The 23,200-nt window shown below is 36.2% G+C and overlaps 1 protein-coding gene across 2 annotated transcripts in view; it reads left to right on the plus strand.

Annotated features, from left to right (window-relative positions):
* The first annotated feature begins 4,901 nt into the window (after positions 1-4,901).
* LOC139139731 (nostrin-like) overlaps positions 4,902-23,200 on the plus strand; it is a 57,534-nt gene continuing 39,235 nt past the window's right edge. Inside the window, exon 1 of one of the 2 annotated variants that reach the window (XM_070708591.1) lies at positions 4,902-5,139. In XM_070708591.1, the coding sequence (XP_070564692.1) occupies positions 5,113-5,139 (27 nt within the window). In that variant the 5' untranslated portion in view covers positions 4,902-5,112. The remainder of the gene's footprint in view (positions 5,140-23,200) is intronic. The other variant, XM_070708594.1, reaches the window with a different exon arrangement.

The following is a 23,200-nucleotide window of genomic DNA, read 5'->3' on the forward strand; positions in this document are numbered from 1 at the left end:
TTGATGAAACGTGCTATGTACATTGAAGATACTATGATATAACATTATTGAAAATCATTAAGCAGTTTTACTTCAGCCAATTCCCTATTTACATATTTAATGAACTTCACTAATTAGGGATATATATCTGAATTGACTCGCCTGAGGTTGATGAATCTTGTTACATATATTGAAGATGCTATAAAACAACATTATTGAAAGTTATTAAACTTTATTACTTCAGCCAATTCCTAATTTGCATATTTAATGAACTTTCCTAATTAAGGAATTTATCTGTATTGACTAGACCAAATTTGATGAAACTTTGTATGTACATTAAAGATACTATGATACAACATTGAAAGTCATTCAGAATTTTATTTTAGCCAATTCCTTATTTGCAAATGTTATGAACTTTCCTAATTAAGGATATTTATCAGTCTTGACTAGACCAAAGTTGACGAATTGCTTTGTACGTTAAAGATATTATGATACGAGATTATTGAAAGTCATTTAACATTTTTACTTCAGCCAATTCCTAATTTGCATTTTAATGAGAACATTTCAGTCAATTCCTAATTTGTATATTTTAATGAACTTTCCTGATTGGGGATATACACTTGGCTTTAGAACACAGGCGACTCAAAAACTATTACTGAGTTTTTCACACTTTTTTCTCTATCATTTTTTGCTCACATGTTTACACACGTGAGCATATGTCGCAGCGATGTCTGTCTGTCTGTGTGTCCGTGTGTCTGTCTGTCTGTCTGTCTGTCTGTCTGTCTGTTGGTCCGTTATCTCAAAAACGGCTTATCAGATCAGAATCAAATCTGGTACATAGATTCAGTTAGCAAATGGCAAGAACTGATTAGTTTTTGGTGGGTGTGGCTTGCATACTTTTTGCTCATTTGCATAATTAATGATTTTAGAAAAAACGGATCTACATTAAAAACGACTACACACAATTTGATGAGATTTGCTACAAATGTTGATCACACCAAGATATATCAGTTGTGGGAACCATTAAGGGATGACATGAAAGAGAGTTGCTAATTTGCATATTTAATGAACTTTCCTAATTAGGGATATATGTCTGATTTGACTCGATCAAAATCGACCAAACTTGGAATGTATATTAAATATACTATGATTTAACATTATTGAAAGTCATTCAGCATTTTAACTGCAGCCAATTCCTAATTTACATATTTAATGAACTTTGCTAATTAGAGATATATATTTAAATTGACTGGACCAAAGTTGATGAAACTTGCTACATGTATTGAAGCTACTATGATACAAAATTTTTGAAAGTCATTAAACATTTTTACTTAAGCCAATTCCAAATTTGCATATTTAATAAACTTTCCAAATTAAGGATATATTTCTGAATTAACTTGATTATAGTTGTTGAAACTTGCTATATACATCAAAGATACTGTCATATAATATTATTGAAAATCAAAAAACTTTTTTTACTTCAGCCAATTCCTAATTTGCATATTAAATGAATTTTCATAATTAGGGATATTTATCTGAATTGACTTGATCAAAATTGATGAAACTTGCTATGTACATTAGAGACACTATAATACAATATTATTGAAAGTCACTAAGCATTTTCTCTTCAGCCAATTCTTGCATATTTAATGAACTTTTCTAATTAGAGAGATATATCTGAATCAACTTGAATAAAGTTGACAAAACTTGCAACATATATTGCTGATACCATGATACAACATTGTTGAAAATCATTAAGCATTTTTACTTAAGCCAATTCCTAATTTACATATTTAATGACCGTTGCTTATTAGGGATATATACTGGATTTACTTGATCAAAGTTGGCAAAACATGCTATGTACATTAATGATTATACCAGGTTAAAACAATATCAAAAGTCATTTCACATTTTCATGTCAGCTAATTTATAATTTGCATGTCTAATGAGCTTTCACAGCTCGGCATATATGGCTTGAAGGACTTGGCCAACGGTAATAAAGTGGTGATACAATGACAGCAGTCAAAGAACTTTAATTGATATTTTTATTTCAGCTAACTACATATTTGTATACTTCATGACCTAATCGGCTTTGATTATTGTTGATTACGTTGATCATAATATTTTAAGTGAAGTTGCAAACATGTGGCAAAGGTTAAAATTTACACATAACTGCAATATATAATGAAACACGTGAGCATTTTCAGTTCATATCTGGTCTGTCCTTTCTTCATGCTCTGACTGATCGGAGTAAATAAAATAAATGGTTATATAACCTAACCTAGCCTCTGTGACTCTTTATTTATTTTACACTCCATTACAAGGACGTATATCTCTCATACACACATGCTGTAATTAATTAGTCAACACAACTAGGGATTTTACGGGTTGGTCAACATCGCGAAAGATATGAATGCCCAAGATCTTCATACCTTCTCCTTTTTCATTAACATCACTATCTTTCCGATGTTGACCAACCTCTGATAAGTCCACGGATTAGCATAATTAGTTGTGTTGACTAATTAATTACAGCATGTGTGTATGAGAGATATACGTCCTTGTAATGGAGTGTAAAATAAATAAAGAGTCACAGAGGCTAGGTTAGGTGATATAAACCATTTATTTTATTTACTCCCATCAGTCAGAGCATGAAGAAAGGAGAGAAAATGATAGAGAAAACAGTGTGAAAAACTCAGTAATAGTTTTTGGGTCGCCTGTGTTAAAAATCAATCTGTGGTGAATATTATTCATTATGTTGATCATAACACTTTCAATGAAGTTGCAAACATGTGGCGAAGGTTCAAATTTATACATAACTGCAATATATAATGAAACACGTGAGCATGTTCAGTTCATATTTGGTAACCAGAAACATGTAGGCAGATCATGAACTGCATATTTTTTGCTCACGTGTTTACACACGTGAGCATATGTCGCAGCAATGTCTGTCTGTCTGTGTGTCCGTGTGTGTGTGTGTGTCTGTCTGTCTGTCTGTCTGTCTGTCTGTTGGTCCGATATCTCAAAAACGGCTAGTCAGATCAGAATCAAATCTGGTACATATATTCAGTTAGCAAATGGCAAGAACTGATTAGTTTTTGGTGGGTGTGGCTTGCATACTTTTTACTCATTTGCATAATTAATGATTTAAGAAAAAACGGATATACATTAAAAATGACTACACACAATTTGATGAGATTCGCTACAAATGTTGATCACACCAAGATATATCAGCAGTGGGAACCATTAAGGGGTTACATGAAAGATAGTTGCTAATTTGCATATTTAATGAACTTTCCTAATTAGGGATATAGGTCTGATTTGACTCGATCAAAATTGACCAAACTTGGTGTATATTAAAGATACTATTATTTAACATTTTTGAAAGTCATTAAGCGTTCTAACTTTAGCCAATTCCTAATTTGCACATTTAATGAACTTTGCTAATTAGGGATATATATTTGAATTGACTGGACCGACGCTGATGAAACTTGCTACTATGATACAACATTTTTGAAAGTCTTTAAGCATTTTTACTTCAGCCAATTCCGAATTTGCATATTTAATGAACTTTCCCAATTAGGGATATATCTGAATTAACTTGATTGTAGTTGTTGAAACTTGCTATATACATCAAAGATACTGTGATATAACATTATTGAAAGTCAAAAGACAGTTTTACTTCAGCCAATTCCTAATTTGCATATTAAATGAGTTTTCATAATTAGGGATATTTATCTGAATTGACTTGATCAAAATTGATGAAACTTGCTATGTACATTAAAGACACTATAATACAATATTATTGAAAGTCATTAAGCATTTTCTCTTCAGCCAATTCCTAATTTGCATATTTAATGAACTTTCCTAATTAGAGATATATATCTGAATTGACTTGACCAAAGTTGACAAAACTTGCTACATATATTGCAGATGCCATGATACAACATTATTGACAATCATTAAGCATTTTTACTTAAGTCAATTCCTAATTTACATATTTAATGAACTTTTCTTATTAGAGATATATACTGGGATTTACTTGATCAAAGTTGGCAAAACATGCTATGTACATTGATGATTATACCAGGTTAAAACAATATCAAAAGTCATTTCACATTTTCATGTCAGCTAATTTATAATTTGCATGTCTAATGAGCTTTCATAGCTCGGCATATATGGCATGAAGGACTTGGCCAACGGTAATTACACTTGCTATATAAAATGGTGATACAATGACAGCAGTCAAAGAACTTTAATATTTTTATTTCAGCTAATTACATATTTGTATACTTCATAACGTTTTAGAATTAATCAGCGGTGATTTTTGTTCATTATGTTGATCATAATACTTTCAATGAAGTTACAAACATGTGGCAAAGGTTCAAATTTACACATAACTGCAATATATAATGAAACACGTGAGCATTTTCAGTTCATATCTGGTTAAAAATTGGTCGTGAAGAAAAACGATTTGCAATGTTTCTGGTTACGGAAAAATAATTTGGTGCAGAACAGACAACAGAAAAAGATTGCTGACAATAACGACATCCCTTTTTTCCTCCACTTCCCCCTAATAAAATGGTTGTCCCTACCAGCCCGAAGTCACCAATAACACACGTGTTGTGTAACTTTTACCGTTATACAATACAGTGATTGGACTTACTTCCCCCACTTAGGTTTTGCTCAACATAAACTGTTGAGTACAATGTTTGAGTTATACCTCCTTTCAATCGTTAGAATTTGACAATTTGCAGCTTTTGATAACTTCCGCCCACCCCCAAACTGGTGAATAAACAGCTCCGTGACCCGATTAGTGTGTCCAATCAAAAACTTTGTTTATATTACTTTCACCCAATCCTATTCCATACTTCTTCCTAACTTTTTCAAATCATTCAAATATGATCATTCTTGCAAATCTCGTCCAGAACGAAATGTCCGAGCATGGAGGTAGGAAGAGATGAATAACCATGGAAGTAATCCCCTTTTAACACTATGAATAGAACAAACAAATATCGCGCTGTACTTCCGTGACCTTTGTTCTCTGTTTATATACACCATAACGTGACATCGCCGGGACGTGTACGCACCACCGTACGACAGTTAAAACACGGTTTGGAAAAAAGGGCTTCAAATATGACGGAATTTCGGGAGTCGTTCTTTGTGAGTATGGTTTTTACTCTCTACAACAGGCGCATTAGAGAAACTTCACTTTTGAATGTCGCTTTCATCTGGATATTTGATCCCCTAACATGCAGTCAACATAACCGCTAGTGTTAGTAGTGTTCTCTCTTCACCGGTTGAGGCTGAGTTCATCGGATAAAGGGCGATGGGAAGCTGTTCATCAGTCCCTCCGAAATATGTTTGTGATGGATTGTGAGAAACACACCAACAAAATTTCAGTATCAACTTAAAACATAACGATCGAGGGACGGTGATTTCCCATGGTGTCTGAGTACGCGGTATTCTGTACATACCATTACTCCATTATCTTGTCTCACGCGATCCCTGTCAATGTCATGGTTGGTAACACACGGCCTTGGTGCACGGAGGACGGTTCCTCTGACGAAGGGGCGTTCGCCGTGTACTGATCAAACCAGAAGCGACCATACCGCAAGCGATTTTGCCATGGTCTCGCTTGCGCCTTCATGCCACATCTCCAAGAACTCGCTTGTGTGTTTGGTATGTCCATGGAGGTAGTAGAGATTATGTCACTCCCAACAGAACATTAACAGTGAGCGGAGGATTAGCTTGGGTATCTGTGTGGTACCTTCAATGACCGTTCAGAGACCGTTGACGGATAGCAGCTCTAGCTTTCGAAAGTTTAAGCGAATTATTGGAACCTCGGATGCTTGAAGTTGATCTATTTTAAGTAACTCAAAAACTAAGAGCGATTAACATGATCAATACTTGGACGTCTGAGCATGACGTGACTGTTTTGTTACGGCGATGATAAACTTCTTGCAACTTCAAGTGCAGTACGTGACATACGAGACACTGGCTTAAGGTAGAATGCACCTCCGGGACAGACATTCGGACTCAAATTTTAATCGTGAAGTTTTGATCTTCCATACGTATAAGAACTCATTTGGGTAAATGTATATTTAACGGCTTATTTTCGTAAAAATCGAAGATTTCATTTTTCTCCATTGAGAGTTCATTCACACAGGGATGGCGGCCATTTTGAATTTCAAGTGTCACTGTAAAGGGAATTCTTACTCTATTGTACCAGATTTGGCAGGGACATGTGACCCTGATTTATATTCTTAATTTTGGATAGGGATGGTTTCACGTTTTCTTATGGAAAGTTTGAGCAAAAGTTTTGTTTTTCAATTTTAAGGTGCAAACTGCCATTAAAGGTCACCTGTAATCTAAATATGCCCATATATGGTGAAAGGGGCGTTCCTTGGTATTCAAAATGCCCATGTGACGGCGCTGTTTGTAAAAAGCGGCCACCCACTTAAAATCTGTGATTGGTTAGATTTCCTCTTTCCATGGTAACTGCGGCAAAATTGGAACAGGTGACAGTATACCTTTAAAATTAATTTAATCACGTAGCAACCTTCCCCTTTGTGTTCAAAGTTGGAAGCGCATAGTCGTATGTAGAGTGTAAGTGCGAAACAACATTCATAAGACAGTTTTCAGGACATTCAATAATTGTACAACAGTACTTTACTGATCTTTTTTTGTGTGAATTCATTTTGAAGCCTATGAATAGAAAGTGAAGTTTTCACCGTCTAAGTATTTTGATAATCAAAAATTTTATCCCATATAAATCATGATCATTGATCATGACCATTTAACATTTCAGCTTAAGATAATGTCAGGTAGTCAGTGTTTCTCTATATAGTCACAAACAATGCATGGTGACCCCAGATTTTATCCTTATATATCAAAGAGAATGATTTAAACTTTCATTGAAGAAATTCCAGCAAAAGTGTTAGGGTTTCAGTTTCCGGGTAAGTTGATTATGCCAAACTATCCCTTTTGGCATTTGCAAGATCCCAGGATAGATGTCAACACTGAATTAGGTGGAAATGGAGGTTTTCTAAACAGTTGACCCAATTTACTGACATAATCAAGTTTTAAAGGGATACCCATACCTAATATTGAGTGATAGACAAAAAATCAAAACATTTCTGTGGTAACTTCAAGGATTGTTGAAACATGAATGTTTTAATGAAAAAGTTGTTAATTATTTAAACCTTTCAATTCATGATAATGTTGATAATTTAATGTTTTTTAATAGTCCATGTTATAACAGACATTTATCACTATGTTGCTGAAGAATTAGTGTAAAATATGTGTGGTGACACACGCTTCATGGTGACACAATATACATCATAATTTGCAAATGAACAAGAAATTAAGAACCGGCAGGTTTATTGTTTGGCAAATCTCCCAAAAGATTGGGAAAACAGCCTTCTGCATAAGAACTCACTTTAAGTTTAAAATTTAGATAAAAAATAAAAAATACATATTAAAGATAAATTTTGCTGTCAATATATTTATGTTCAGCATCTTTTATGAATTATCTATGTAGACTAATACTAGTGTATTGCATTTAAACAGGAACTTCCCCCTATAAAAGCAGGATTATCGTAAGTCTATGCAAATGTAAAAAAGCCATGCTACTGATTGGACCTGCCATGTTTGGTCCCTGAATCCCATAATTTTGCCGTGATTCAGGCATTCATTGTCATTGAATCTTGCATATGATGTCTGTGAATATATAGCAACTGTAAATGAGTCAAAAGTAAACTGAAAAAATGTTCTGTTTTTTTGTCGGAGAATATATTTCAAAATGTGTTCCCAGTTACCCCTATTTGCATATGTCACAAAAGTGCCCATCATGATAATTCAAATGTATCATACTTGAACTCCTCCACAAAAGAGCCGGTCGACTAATACTGGAGGTTCCACGGGATACTAGAACAGAATCAGTGTATGAACGCCTAGGTTGGATTAGTCCATCTATTAGATGGAAGCGCCAACTAGCGGCTCTAACCTATAAAGTCATTAATAATAGTGCCCCAAGTTATTTGACAGAAATGTTCAATCTTTCAAATTCCATACATAGTCACAATACGAGACATGCTAGTAACGGCAATATTTACATTCATAAAGTGAAAACTGAATATGGCAAGCGAGCATTTTCATATTATGGTGCTTGCATATGGAATAGTCTGCCTACTCAAGTTAGATCGGCTCCTAGTTTGGCGACCTTTAAATATAAGCTTAAGGTTGTACACTTTTAACTTTGTGTGAGTGTGAGTGAGTGAGTGTTTGAGTGAGTGATTTTGTGTGTGTGTTTGTGTTTTGGTGCTTTTATGTAAGTTATTTGTTCTTGTTTTATTGTGTTGTCTTTTCATTTTTATCTGTTGGTGTAAATTTTCTCTTAATTGTTGTGGTTTTTGATTTGTACATCTTGCATGACAGGAGATATTGGAAGAACAGTGTTGGACACTGAAATATCGGCCTGTATATGAATGACAAATAAATAAATAAATAAATAAATAAATCAAATGTATCATACAGTTAAAGCGATGCTATGTGAATTCAAAAACTTCTGCCCAGTGTATGCAAATGACTGTGTCATCAGTAATCCCCCTATTGTGCGCCCACGGTGCTGTAACTTCCCGGTTTAAGGGAAACTGTTGTAGGTCCACTGCTCCAGGCGCTTTAAATCATTATCTGACAATATCAGTTACAGTTTTAATATTAGGAAGGGGGAGTTGGTGTGCAAGTTTCTTGTTTACAAACTATGTATTTCGTCAATATCATTATCATCATAGCTGCAATATTTAAATTATATGATGTAGATTATGACACATGTTTAACTTTCATCAATCACCATCATACATGTACCGGTACAGCATTTGAGCACAGTTCCGATGACTTTATCCCTTTAAGAACTCAAAATCTGTTCAACCAAAGAGGGAACATGAAAGTCTGTACCAATACAGGAGGCAGTTCTGCTCAAGTTGGTATTTTTATTACATGTAAATCATATAGAGCTTATCAAATAGGCTGATTGTCCATAATTCATCTACTCAGTGTTCATCAATGATTGACTTTTTAGAATTGGCTCACTCGATTATTTTGAAAGATGGTATACAGGTTTCTTTGGATGATGTATTAAGTCAGATTTATTTAGACTGTGACAAGATATACAATATTATATTTTTCAAGAAAGTTTTGCCGCTGCCCCAAAAAACACCTGAGAATTCCTTTGAAGTTTGGCATGAAGGTTTTTTTGGATAGGTCAGATTTATTCACAATGTGACAAGATATGCAATATTGTGTGTCTTCAAGCAATTTTTTGCTTTTTGTGGTAAAAAACACAGAAAACCCTCGTTGGATTACTTTGAAGTTTGGTATACAGGACTCTTGGGATAGTGAAAGACACATTTGTTCAAATTTGGGAAAATATGCAAAATATGCAGTAGTGTTTTGGGGCTATATTTGCTGTTTTTTGTGAAACAATCTCAAAATCCTTTCATCTTATCGCTTGGAACATTGCAATGTTGGGTTTAGGGCAGTTTTTACCATTTTTTTGCAAAATACCTCATAAGAATGTCTTTATCCAATTGCCTTGAAATGTGGTGTGTTGGTTCCTGAGAATAATATCACATTTGTTCAATAAGTGACAAAATATGCAATATTGCGGTTTGGGGGTTTTATGCTCTAAGTTGTAAAAACTCCCCTTTTAGAATTCCCTATTAGATTGCTTTGAATTTGGTTATCTGTTTCTTTTGATGATGTAATATGTTTGAACTATGATGAAATATGCAACATTGTATTTTTGGGGCAACTCATGCTGCTTTGCCAAAACTGTATCTTAGGATCTGCTGATCCAGTTGCAATGACACACACATACACACAAGCACAATCAAATAACAATGTGGCAACATTACATACCGTTTGGGCCTTTACCCCATGGTGTCCAAAATCATTTTTAAATTATGTCATTCACTCATTTATATATTTATCAAATAAATCTTTGAAAAATTGCCTTTTTTATGAGTGAGTCAGCTCTTTATATTAGGATTGGGATTTGTACATCAATATCACAGCAGCCGTATAGCTCTATCATCCACCAGCTGGGTCAGTTGTCTTTTTGTTAAGTGACTGAGATACGATACTCATATGTTAATTTATACAAGTCAAACTCTGTGAAATCTGTGTAGAACAATGTCAATGCGTGCTCTTTCTTTCGCATTATGTGTGTCTAAATATATTTTGTCATTTCACAACTGTATCTAATTAATAAAGAACAAGCTGTAATATAGTTGGTGATGTCTACGCATATATGTAGGCTGGCACAGTGCCATCTGCATTACTGACTATTGTTATGACAATTTGAGATTTACATGACTTGTTGCACATCTTTCAAACCCAAAATTAACTTAAAATTTGGAACTTAGTCCAGTCTTTCTATGGTAAAGTACGTGGGAAGGACCAGACCAATGCATGGTTGGACCATACTGAGTGAACAATTTATGTTATCATCAGATGTTATAAGATAAAACAGTATTGTAGGAATGCCATAATCAACCCCTTCTGATATTAGACTCTAACTTAGAAATTGGACAATGTTATCAGATGTTATATGATAAAACAGCTTGTCGGCCGATTTGTCACAAACCCCCCCTTCTAATATTGCACTGTAACTGTGATATTGTCAGGTTACAGTAATCTAAATTTGAGTTTGATATTAGAGGGAAATAACATGCCCATATTGTGTTTTTGTCAGTTAATATCCTTTACAATAGATGATCTTAGAAGTATGGCATCAGAGTTAATTCTAGGATGCGCCATTGCGCAATTTGCGCAAAAAAATCTCGAATGGCCCTCATTTCTACCTTTGATGCGCCACTAAGGGCGCAACATTTTATGAATGGGTCGGTCGATCACGCAGAGTTCACTTAGTTCATACATTTACGTAGCTCCCCGAAGGTCATTACCTCAGTCATAGTGTGCCATGTAAAACGATTCAGTTACCCTTCGACCTTTGCCCACTACGGCATATATGGTGGTGCATAGGAAGCTGGGTAGAAAGGACTGATGTAGGGGCAATGGTGTATTGGAGCCCGTGCGCATGTGGTACGATCGATAAATGTAAACAACGGCTCCGGCCGCTGCGTTATCGTGAAAAGCTAGTCGCCACTCAGATTTTAACGCCAGTACTATATAATAGTTGATGAACCCAGGATGATCGGGCAGTCCCTTAAATTGAAGCGTTGCAACGTCTATCGTCCATACCAGCGAAACGTTGAACACTACAAGGAAAGCATTCATGCTTGGCCGGCCAGATGATCGTTTTGAAGAGCAACACAGTTTAGGTTGGACATATCACAGGCGCTCCTTAGCTGGGTCGTCTGCTAAGTAGATCGATTTTCGGATCGATCTATTGATCCCGTAGTCGATATGCCCGCCACTGCAACCTAAATACTCACAAGGTGTGCAACACAATCACTCAAAAATCACACCACCCGATTTGTCAACTGGCCGTGCGCTCGCACAAAACATTCAGAACTACACTCCCATATACCTAGTTGGATCACAAATTTAACCATCTCCTCAAAAATCACGCCAATGAATGTGTTACTCGCGTCATCTTGAAGAAATCGGCCGTGTTTTGAGACCAAGCGCAGTGAAATGTGGCCTGCAGAACGATTCTACCATATGATGTAATTTATTCCACTACTGATTGGCTAATCAACGGCCAAAACAAAGGTCATGGCAAGACGTCACTGGTGTAGTATAGTTGAACCAATCAGCAGTGGAAAAAATGACGTCATATGGTAGAATCGTTCTGCAGGCCACATTTCACTGCGCTTGGTCTCAAAACACGGCCGATTTCTTCAAGATGACGCGAGTAACACATTCATCGGCGTGATTTTTGAGGAGATGGTTAAATTTGTGATCCAACTAGGTATATGGGAGTGTAGTTCTGAATGTTTTGTGCCAGCGCACGGCCAGTTGACAAATCGGGTGGTGTGATTTTTGAGTGTTTGTGTTGCACACCTTGTGAGTATTTAGGATGCAGTGGCGGGCATATCGACTACGGGATCAATAGATCGATCCGAAAATCGATCTACTTAGCAGACGACCCAGCTAAGGAGCGCCTGTGGACATATCTCGTTTTCCAGAGTAGCCAGGTCTATGCATAGAACAACACCGCTGTGTAAAACCCCTTGGTCAGAACCAATGATCGTAAATTTGCTAATACATACAAGTTATGTTTAAAAGTTGATGTATCGATCACTTTATGTAGGTCATACGGGTTACACTATCGTGTTGTATACTATCAGTGTGATAATTGTCGACCAGTGCAAATCGGGGGCCACTCGGAGAAATCCTACCGGTGCGCTAAGCTTTGATCATGATCGTTTCCACAGTCAAAATCACAGTCCGTAGTAATTTGTACAGTTGTTAAAGTCCGACATCAATAATTCATCACATAAGTTACGTAAACAATTGAATCAAACCAAACGGTTAGTTTGCTGCTGCCATTGTTTGCTGTAGGCTTCGTTGGTTACAGGTGGCCCGATCTCTAGTATTCTCCTTTTCTTGACTTGATAGACTATGGTATTTTCAGCAGAAAATTCAAGGGTTTTACATGTGTGATCATGACGGCCCCCGATTTTCTAAAATGGCCCCCTTGGGACAGGAGTAGGGGCCCACAGTGGCCCCTTGTTTTTACGTCCTAGAATGAACACTGTGGCATGGATGGTACCGATACATGCTGTTTTATTAGAGCTGTTTTAATATATTGGACAAAATCAATTATATTTTCTTAATTCTAAGTTTGAGTCAAATACTGGAGATAGGTCTCAGATATCTGACATGCTGTTAGTAAGTTGGGAATATGTTACCAGCTTCTCATGTATCTTGACTAGTATGCACTTCCAAAATTTTTGGATGACCTTTGATATATTTTCACATATTTCAGTAACTATAAGTGCTAGAAGTTTTGTTTCTTTTGAATATTGACCAGTATGCAACTAAATGTTTTTCCAGCATTTTTGGTGACTTTTGACCTACTTTCCTGTATCTCTGCAACTGCAAGAGGTGGTATTTATAAGCACAAGGTACCTATCAGTACTCCAGATAATCACTTTCCCATTTCACAGGAAGTGTACCCAATTAATTATGTATAATGAATGTAAGGCTGACAAAGAGGGCTTTCATGTGGAGCATCATGGACCAAAAATTCTCAGCTAACACAATGAACTATTAAAACTAAAACCATTAAAAACGCCTTGAGCTGAAATTTTGTTCATAACATCGCTGGTGTGAGTGGTTTGAGTTTGAGTGTGTTTGGTTGCAATGCTACCTTTTACGATAAACCTACGATAATCATAAAATCATAATCAACTATCTTGTTTATCAGAACCAACAGACCATTTTTGCTTGAAGTTGAAGCACCAAAACGTTTTGCTTAATTTTGTGGATGACTGTAGATGACCTTTGACCTTCTTTCACATATCGTAGCAATTACGTACATACAAGGCTTATAGCTTTGATTTCCTTAGACATTGACCAGTAATGCACCATTTTTCCCCAAAATTTGGAATGATCTTGAATAAACCTTTAAATTGACTTAAGCAATTACAAGCACCAGGAGTTTTTTGTCTTTTGTTTATTGATCAGTACATGCAATCAAAATTTATCCAAAGATTTTGGGGTGATCTTTGACCTCTTACGTATCTCAGTGTTTATAAGGGTTAGAATTTTGGCATTTGTTGGATGATGACAGTATGACACAAACTTTTTTCTCCAAAATATAGGATGACCTTGGATGACCTTCAGCGCATGTTTTTTGCGATCTAATGACACACAAAAATTACAGGTTGTTACAAAATGTTCATAAAAGTCAATTTAGATTATTTTCTGTGACAAAATTAGAGAAGATTCAGAGGTTATTTATCTAAGTCTTAATATTATATAGGGCTCAGCCTTGGTGTCGCGCCAGGGGTTAAGATTGGCAATGTTATTTGTATTGATTCATGATAAACTGTAATTGTTACTTCATAAACGTTTACATGACAACTATGCCCAGTTTCCCTCTGAAAAGCAGTTCACGTACTTACAGTGTTACACGACGTCAAACCCTGCAGCAGGGCAGGTATAGACTTTCTGTAGCGTGTAAAAATTTGGACAAAAATTGGCAATTTTTACAATGATAACAGCCTATTGCGTTAAACAAGGGACGTATTATGCAATAATTATCATTGAGATGGTAACCGCACTGCCCACCTTCCACTTGCAAGCTGAAAACACAGGCGCTCCTTAGCTGGGTCGTCTGCTAAGTAGATCGATTTTCGGATCGATTTATCGATCCCATAGTCGATATGCCCGCCACTGCAACCTAAAGCCGATCTCTTCAAGATGACGCGAGTAACACGCTCTTTGGCGTGATTTTCGAGGAGATGGTTAAATTGTGATCCAACTAGGTATATGGGAGTGTAGTTCTGAATGTTTTGTGTGAGCGCACGGCCAGTAGACAAATCGGGTGGTGTGTTTTTTGAGTGACTGTGTTGCACACCTTGTGAGTATTTAGGTTACAGTGGCGGGCATATCGACTACGGGATCGATAAATCGAACCGAAAATCGATCTACTTAGTAGACTAACCAGCTAAGGAGCGCCTGTGGCTGAAAACTAGAGCGTTCCGTCTCAAAACTTGCAATTTTTGAATCTAATTATTGACACAGGGGGCGCTCTTCTATAATTCAATCCCAGCATTCTTTGCGTATGCCCCCGTTCATATGCACGACAGTTTTCTCCGTTTATCTATATCAACGATACTTTGTATCAGCGACAAGGTGTATAATAACATTTACTGGCTAATAAAAGAGGTATATTTTATAAAAGGCATGTTATATCATAGTAATTTGTTTCGTATTTGTTTATTTACGCGTACTCAAAAAAAAAAAACATGGCGGCGCCCATGAAAGAAGGCCGAGGGTACACTTCCGGTTACTCGCATAGTATATTATGAATAAGCGCATGCGTAGTCAGTAAGCCGCTGGCGCGACTAATAAGGAAGGACTTTCGGTAATACGAGAGCCATGAACGATGTTTTAGTATCATCACCTGTGAAGTCACGATGTGCTGTGACTTTATCATCAAAGGATGACTGTTGTTTGCTCACGTGTTGACACACGTGAGCATATGTCGTAGCGATGTCTGTCTGTCTGTGTGTCTGTCTGTCCGTCTGTCTGTCTGTCTGTCTGTCTGTCTGTGTGCTCAATATCTAAAAAACGGCTCATCAGATCAGAATCAAATCTGGTACATAGATTCAGTTTGCAAATGGCAAGAACTGATTAGTTTTTGGTGGGTGTGGCTTGCTTACTTTTTGCTCATTTGCATAATTAATGATTTTAGAAAAAACGGCTATACATTGAGAACGACTGCACACAATTTGATGAGATTTGCTACAAATGTTGATCACATCAAGATATATCAGCTGTGCAAGTTATTAAGGGGTGACGTGAAAGATAATTACTAATTTGCATATTTAATGAAATCTACTAATTAGGCATATATATCTGAATTTACTCGATCAAAATTGACGAAACTTGGTATGCATATTGAGGATACTATGATTTAACATTACTGAAAGTCAATAAGCATTTTTACTTCATCCAAATCCTAATTTGCATATTTAATGACCTTTTGAAATTAAGGATATATATTTGAATTTACATGACCAAAATTGATGAAACTTGCTATGTACATTAAAGATACTATGATAGAACATTATTAAATGTCATTAAGCATTTTTACTTCAGCCAATTCCTAATTTGCATATTTTATGAACTTTCCTAATTGGGTATTTATCTGAATTGACGAGACCACAGTCGACAAAACTGGCTATGTACATTAAAGATACTATGATAGAACATTATTGAAAGTCATTAAGCATTTGAACATTAGCCAATTCCTTATTTGCATGTTTAATGAAATTTCATAATCAGGGATATTTATCTGTATTGACTAGACCAAAGTTGACGAAACTTGCTATGTACATAAAGATACTATGATACGACGTTACTGAAAGTCATTAAGCATTTTTACTTCATCCAGCTCCTAATTTGCATATTTAATGAATTTTTGAAATTAGGGATATATATTTGAATTTACATGACCAAAATTGATAAAACTTGCTATGTACATTAAAGATACTATTATGTAGGCTAACATTATTTTATTTTATTTTTTATTTTTATTTTATTTTTATTTTATTTGATACACAGATCAACGGGCAAACCCACTAACAGATCTGCGAAACAAAAAAGTCACACAATCACAAGAAAAATGTACAAGACAACCATAAAAGTAGCACGATACATTAAATTGAAAAAAAAAAACATAACACGAATCAAAAAGGAGAACTGTTAAAATGACTGGATAAAATAGTTTTAAAACTACACAGCGTAGAAAAAATATCTATATTACATTTAAAAGAGATATCATTAAAAACAGACATGCATCTGGGCTCTGTCGAGAATTTTCTGCAATTAACAGAACACAAGTCTGGTTTAAAAAGGGGTTTCCTGCGTAAATTTCTACTGGGGGCATAAAAGCAGATTTGATTTAGAATATCTGGAGCATCATAATGTGAATGAATTATTTTGTGCAAAAAGCACATGTCAAGGGTTAGTCTTCTATTGTGTAACTTAGGAATGTTCAGAATTCTGCAATAAAATGGGTAGCTGGATTTACTGCAGTGAACATTGAGTTTGCGACAAATGTATTTCACAAATTTAATTTGTACTCTCTCGATTTTTTCTGACCGGCCCTTCTGGTGGGGTGACCACACAACAGAGCCATACTCTAGAATAGATCTTACATAAACAAAATACAGAGAAATAATTGCTGAAATGTCATTGAATGGCTGGCAGAGACGCTTAATAAAACCAAGAGATTTGAAGGCTCTAGAAACAATGTTATTGATGTGAAAAGAATAATTAAGGTTGGAAGTAAGGTAAATGCCCAAATCCTTGACAACAGAGACCCGTTGAAGAGGGGTACCATTGATGGAGTAATCAAGAGAGGAAATGATTCTTTTCTTAAGTGTAAAACTGATAAATTTACATTACTGATATTAGGTGACAGTTTCCAGTTGTTACACCATTGTGCAAATTTGTCAAGATCTTGCTGTAACATGACACAGTCAGCGAGGGATGTGATGGTGCGATAGATCTTGGCATCGTCGGCATACAAGCTGAGCTTTGCAGAAATATCTAACAGTGAAATATCGTTAATAAACATAACAAAAAGTAGTGGCCCCAAGAGTGAACCCTGGGGCACACCTGACGAAGCAATGTACCATTTTGACGAGCAACTACCAAACACTACCCTCTGTCGTCTAAGATGAAGATAAGAAGCCAGCCAACTGTGCAGATTACCACATATACCGAATTTGGCGGCTTTGTACAGGAGAAGTGTGTGACAGACACTGTCAAAAGCCTTGCTAAAGTCTGTGTAAATTGAATCTACCTGTTGTTTATTGTTCAGTGAAACAGAGATGAAATCTGTATAATCCACTAAGTTAGTTGTAGTGGATCTGTTTTTAGCTCCGCTGTCAGCGACGCGGAGCTTATCAAATAGGTTGATTTTCCGTCGTCGTCCGTCGTCGTCGTCGTCCGTCGTCCGTCGTCCGTCGTCGTCCGTCAACAATTGCCTTCTCCTCTGAAACCGCAAGTCAATTGCTTTGAAATTTTATATGCAGTTCACTTAAGGTGACCTCACTTCAGTTTGTTCAAATCGTGATGAAATTTGCATATTTGTAATTTTGAGGCATTTTTTGGTGTTTTTGGTAAAAAAATCTTCTTCTCTGAAACCGCTTGTCAGATTGCTTTGAAATTTGATATGCAGTTTGCTTAGGGTGCCTTCAGTCAGATTTGTTCAAATCATGGCGAAATTTGCATATTTGTATTTTAAAGGCAATTTTTGTCATTTCTGGTAAAAAAATCTTTAAAAATCTTCTTCTTCAAAACTGCCAGTCAGATAGCTTTGATATTTGGTACATAGGTCCCAAGGGATGATCTATTTCAGATTTGTTCAAATTGTGCAGAAATATGCAAATTTGCATTTTTAAGGCATTTTTGCCATTTTTGGTCAAAAAATTTATTTCTCAAAAAGTACTGGTCTGATAGTTTTGAAATTTGGTATACAGGTTTCTATCGATGAACTAAGTAATATGTATTGAATTTCTGATGAAATCTGTAATTTTGTATTTTTGGGGCAATTTTTGCCATTTTTGGTCAAAAAATGTGTATTTCCAAAACTACTCATCCGATAGCTTTGAAATTTGGTATACAGGTTTCTACAGATTAACTAAATGATAGTTATTGAAATTATGATGAAATCTACAATTTTGTAATTTTGGGGCAATTTTTACCAGTTTTGGTCAAAAAATGTGTATTTCCAAACTATTCATCCGATAGCTTTGAAATTTGGTGTACAGGTTCCTACAGATGAACTAAATTATAATTATTGAAATTATGATGAAATCTGCAATTTTGTAATTTTGGGGCAATTTGTGCCATTTTTGGTCAAAACATGTGTTTCTCAAAAAGTACTGGTCTGATAGCTTTGAAATTTGGTATACAGGTTTCTACAGATGAGCTAAGTAATATATATTGAATTTCTGATGAAATCTGTAATTTTGTATTTTTGGGGCAATTTTTGCCATTTTTGGTCAAAAAATGTGTATATTCAAAACTACTCATCTGATAGCTTTGAAATTTGGTATACAGGTTTCCATAGATGAACTAAATGATATTTATTGAAATAATGATGAAATCTGCAATTTTGAATTTTTGGGGCAATTTTTCCTATTTTTGGTCAAAAAATGCGTTTCTCAAAAAGTACTTGTCTAACAGCTTTGAAATTTGGTATACAGGTTTCTATAGATGAACTAAATTTGATCTTTTGAAATTATGATGAAATCTGCAATTTTTACTTTTGGAGGCAATTGTTGCCATTTTTGGTCAAAAAATTTATTCTCAAAAACTACTCATCAGATAGCTTTGGTTGACATGTTCTTAGAAATGATCCTATGTGATACATTCAAAGTATGATGAAATCTTCATTGCGTATTTTTGCAGCTTATTTTAGCCACTTTTTTCTGGCCACTGCATCGAGCTATCAAAGATTTCCACCCTTCTTCATCAACATGTCTCAAAAATAGTTATTCTCTACATAAACACAGCGGAGCTATATCGGCCGCTAGGTCGCTTTTTAACAAATCCATGCTGGTCGATGGAAATATTTGGTTTAATATGTTGATAGATATGAGGAACAATAACTGCCTCGAAGATCTTAGCAAAAAGGGGCAACAAGGAGATTGGGCGGTAATTTTCAACTGCTGATTGACCACCAGATTTAAACACGGGGACAACATTGGCCTGTTTAAACTGAGAAGGAAACTGACCAAGACAAATGGATTTTTGGAATAAAATTTGGAGGGGAACAACAAGAACATCGGTACAGTGTTTAATGATGCAGGCGGAGATACCGTCCGGGCCACTCGCTTTGTTCAAGTCTAGAGAAGCGATGACTTTCTTAATACTGTCCGGACATATATTAACATGTGATAATTGTCCAAAACATGGATAATTAAGCTAAGGTAGATTAGGATCATTGTTTTCAGTGAACACAGAGGCAAAAAAATCGGCAAACAATTGAGCAGCCTCGGAACTGGAGTTAGAATGTTTACCGTTAAATTCAAAGTTCAAAGAATTCAGAGTTAATTTGCGTTTTGATTTCACATAACCCCAGAAGCGTTTGCTGTTATCGTGGATGGAGGACTGGACATCTGCTTGATATTCCCGATAACGTACGTCCTTGGCTAGATTAAGTTGGGCACGCAAACGTGAGAAAACAGAGTAGTCGGTAAGGGACTTAGAACGTTTATACTGGCGTCTGGCGATTTCCTTCTCCCTAACAAGGGAGATCCAGGTCAGCATCAAACCACTGAGGGAACTTCCTTCTTTTTATGCGGACTTTAGGAACAGTGTCATCTATAGCTGATTGTAAAATATCGTAGAAAAGTTCTACATCTTTGTCAATGTTTGAGCTGTTCAGAAAAGCAGACCATGGAAGTGTGGAAATGGTGGTATTTAAGTGACTGAAGTCCGCGTTTTTGTAGTTGTAAACCCAATGATCACTGTAAGAAATCCACTTCGGAACTGCCAGATTAATGTCACATTCAAGTGGAATGTGGTCCGATGGGATGAGAGATTCACAGAGTGCGACGGAGATTTCGTTGAAGCTTGAACATACCAGGTCGAGTGTGTGTCCATTGCAGGTGAATGACCGTTTACTTGGTGGAGATTGTGTTCATTAAGAGTCTCAATAAATCTCTCGGATGATGCAGAGGACCATGCACTCGGAACAAAGTGGTCCAGCTCCACATCAGAAACCCAAGAGATGTCCGGTAAATTGAAGTCTCCTAGCAGTAGGATTGAGTCATTGGGCGTACAAAGGTTACTTATATGGTCGATACTGTCATCAAGGAAGTTGTATGACTGAAGGTTGGAATTTGGCGGCATATAAACAGCACCGAAGTAAAGATTGGTGTTTGAAAGCTTGAGTTGGATCCAAATAATTTCAATATTACTGTTAGAATCAACATCAGGACATAAGTGAGCTTCTATGTCCGATCTGACTGCAATGAGTACTCCACCACCACGAGACTTGCAGGTAGTTGATGTGTCACGGTCGCGGCGGAAAATAGAGTATTGACTGTTCAGAAGTTCACTACAGTTAACCGAAGTGTGCAACCAAGTTTCTGTAATTACGATCAAGTCAAACACTGCGTCAGAAAATTGGATGTTAAATTTTGGAAGCTTATTAGGACCGGCAATACTTCTTGTATTTTGATAGAATAGCCGTAGAGATGAGTTTGCTTTTCTTTCACGGGTGCGGGATTTAATTCGATGTCACCACATCTCAGCAGGATGTTAAAGCTGGCAACATGGTGAGGATAGTATGAAGTCCTGGAGTGACTGTACTTACATGGTAGATGTTTTACTTGCAGTGGAAAACCATGTGGTGAAGTGGACAGTGAAACACAGGAGAGTGAACACCTGGTAGCTATGCAGATAGTGAAGACAATAGCGAGGAATACCTTGATCATTGTTTACAGTAGCTGTATTTGCATATGAAAGAAGGAACTGGAGAGCAAACTCAACATGGATCAGTGGAACTGGTCAGTGGGCTGCAGTGGAAAGTAGACTTTCCAATGTAGCAGTCTGAAATTTCCGGGAAATGGCTCAGAAACAGTCCAGTGTGGTCACACCACATTCAATGCCAGGCAGGAGAAACCATAGGACGATTGGAGGCGTCTTTGAAGGATATTTTACAATATTTGGGAGCTCCGTCACACAGTGTCCACACAGTGTCCATGCATGTAGGATTTTCGTCCATGCATGTAGGATTTTCCTACATGCATGGACGAAAACATTATTGAAAGGCATTAAGCATTTTTGCTTCAGCCAATTCCTAATTTTTGTATTTAATGAACTTTCCTAATGAGGGATATATACTTGGATTTATTTGATCAAAGTTGGCATAACATGCTATGTACATTGATGATTATACCAGGTTATACCAATATTGATAGTCATTTCGCACTTAAGTTTTCGTGTCAGCTAATTTATAGTTTGCATATCTAATGAGCTTTCAAAGTTTGGAATATATAGTTTGAAGGACTTGACCAAAGGCATGCAATTACACTTGCTATATAAAGTGGTGATACAATGACAGCAAGAAATTAACTATTTCTATTTCAGCTAATTGCGTATTTGAATACTTAAAGACCTATAAAGTTAATCTGTGGTGAATATTGTTCATTATGTTGATCATAATACTTTCAATGAAGTTGCAAACATGTGGCAAAGGTTCAAATTTACACATAACTTCAATATATAATTAAACACGTGAGCATTTACAGTTCATATCTGGTTTTACAGTGATGTAAGTTGAAGATGAAGTCTTTGCACATGCGAAAGTTACATCGTAAAATTTGCGGTATCTCAGCTATTACAAAGACAAGAAGTTTGGTTTCGTTTGTATCTTAATCAGCAGACAAAAACTTTTCTGACCTACTTTCCTGTATTTCCACAACTGCATCAGGCACAAGTGTGGTATTAATATACATAAATTGCCTACCTGAACTAATTACTTTCAGAACAGCTACTCCTCATTAATTATGTGCATACCTAATTTTACTCTGCTGGCAAATTGGGATGGATAACTTGTTCTGCTTCATAATCATGTGGATCAGTATCGACCAAAATTTCTTACTGACAAATTGGACTAAAACTTGCTATTGTTGCAAATTACCAACAACACGCTTGGACCCGGGTAGCACTGCTTGCAGCTTGAATTCTTAATCTTCTTCATTAGGTTTAGAATCAATAGTGGTCCTGCAATTCGAAAAGTCACCAGTTTCCTGTTTTGGAGCACCTTCTTTGAATGTAGGTCCACTTCTGACCACTACAAAAGCATACTCCTTTGAAATTGCGTGTGAAAGTGTGCCAACCTTTCCGCAGATTCAGTCTCCTTGATTGGGAAACATTGCTCGGAAAGTCCAATAATGCTACTTCACGTTTGAATGACCCACGCTCTCTCCACAAATGATCTTGCCTTGTTTGCCATCTTCACGAAATACAGCAAATCAAAGAGCAGACATTGTTTCTATTTTGCCTGGCCTATTTTCATTAGTGGCATGACACAGCATGAACACATGAGGGGTCGATAGGCCATTTCAATTGTAAGTATGTCCAATTTATAGTGCAATCCATGTCAGTATTTTTTAAATAATTGCGATCAAATTGTTGTTTAAACACAGTTTTAAAGATCGGCAATACTTTTGCAGGAACAAAAACAAAGATAACATAAATAATGTGAACTTGAAAGATTCAAATATCAACAAACTTGCCATTTTTAATCTGTGAGAGATCGTGTATGTAGGTGAACTCACCTTTCTGAGAACAGCATGCTGTGGGCCTGTTATTAGCCTTGGTCACTGATTCACAATCATCTTTCACCAAAACAAGGTGCTTTCAAGATGCTTTTTACCCTTCTACAATTGGTTATCAAAAAGGTTATGATTTCCGCAATCCTGAATTGTGAAAAATCTGACTAGGAAAATCTATGAAATAGATACAGTGGGAGCAATGTTGCCAATCAGTTTCTTTC

The sequence above is a fragment of the Ptychodera flava genome, chromosome 9, assembly GCF_041260155.1.
Source record: "Ptychodera flava strain L36383 chromosome 9, AS_Pfla_20210202, whole genome shotgun sequence".
Lineage (NCBI taxonomy): Eukaryota > Metazoa > Hemichordata > Enteropneusta > Ptychoderidae > Ptychodera > Ptychodera flava.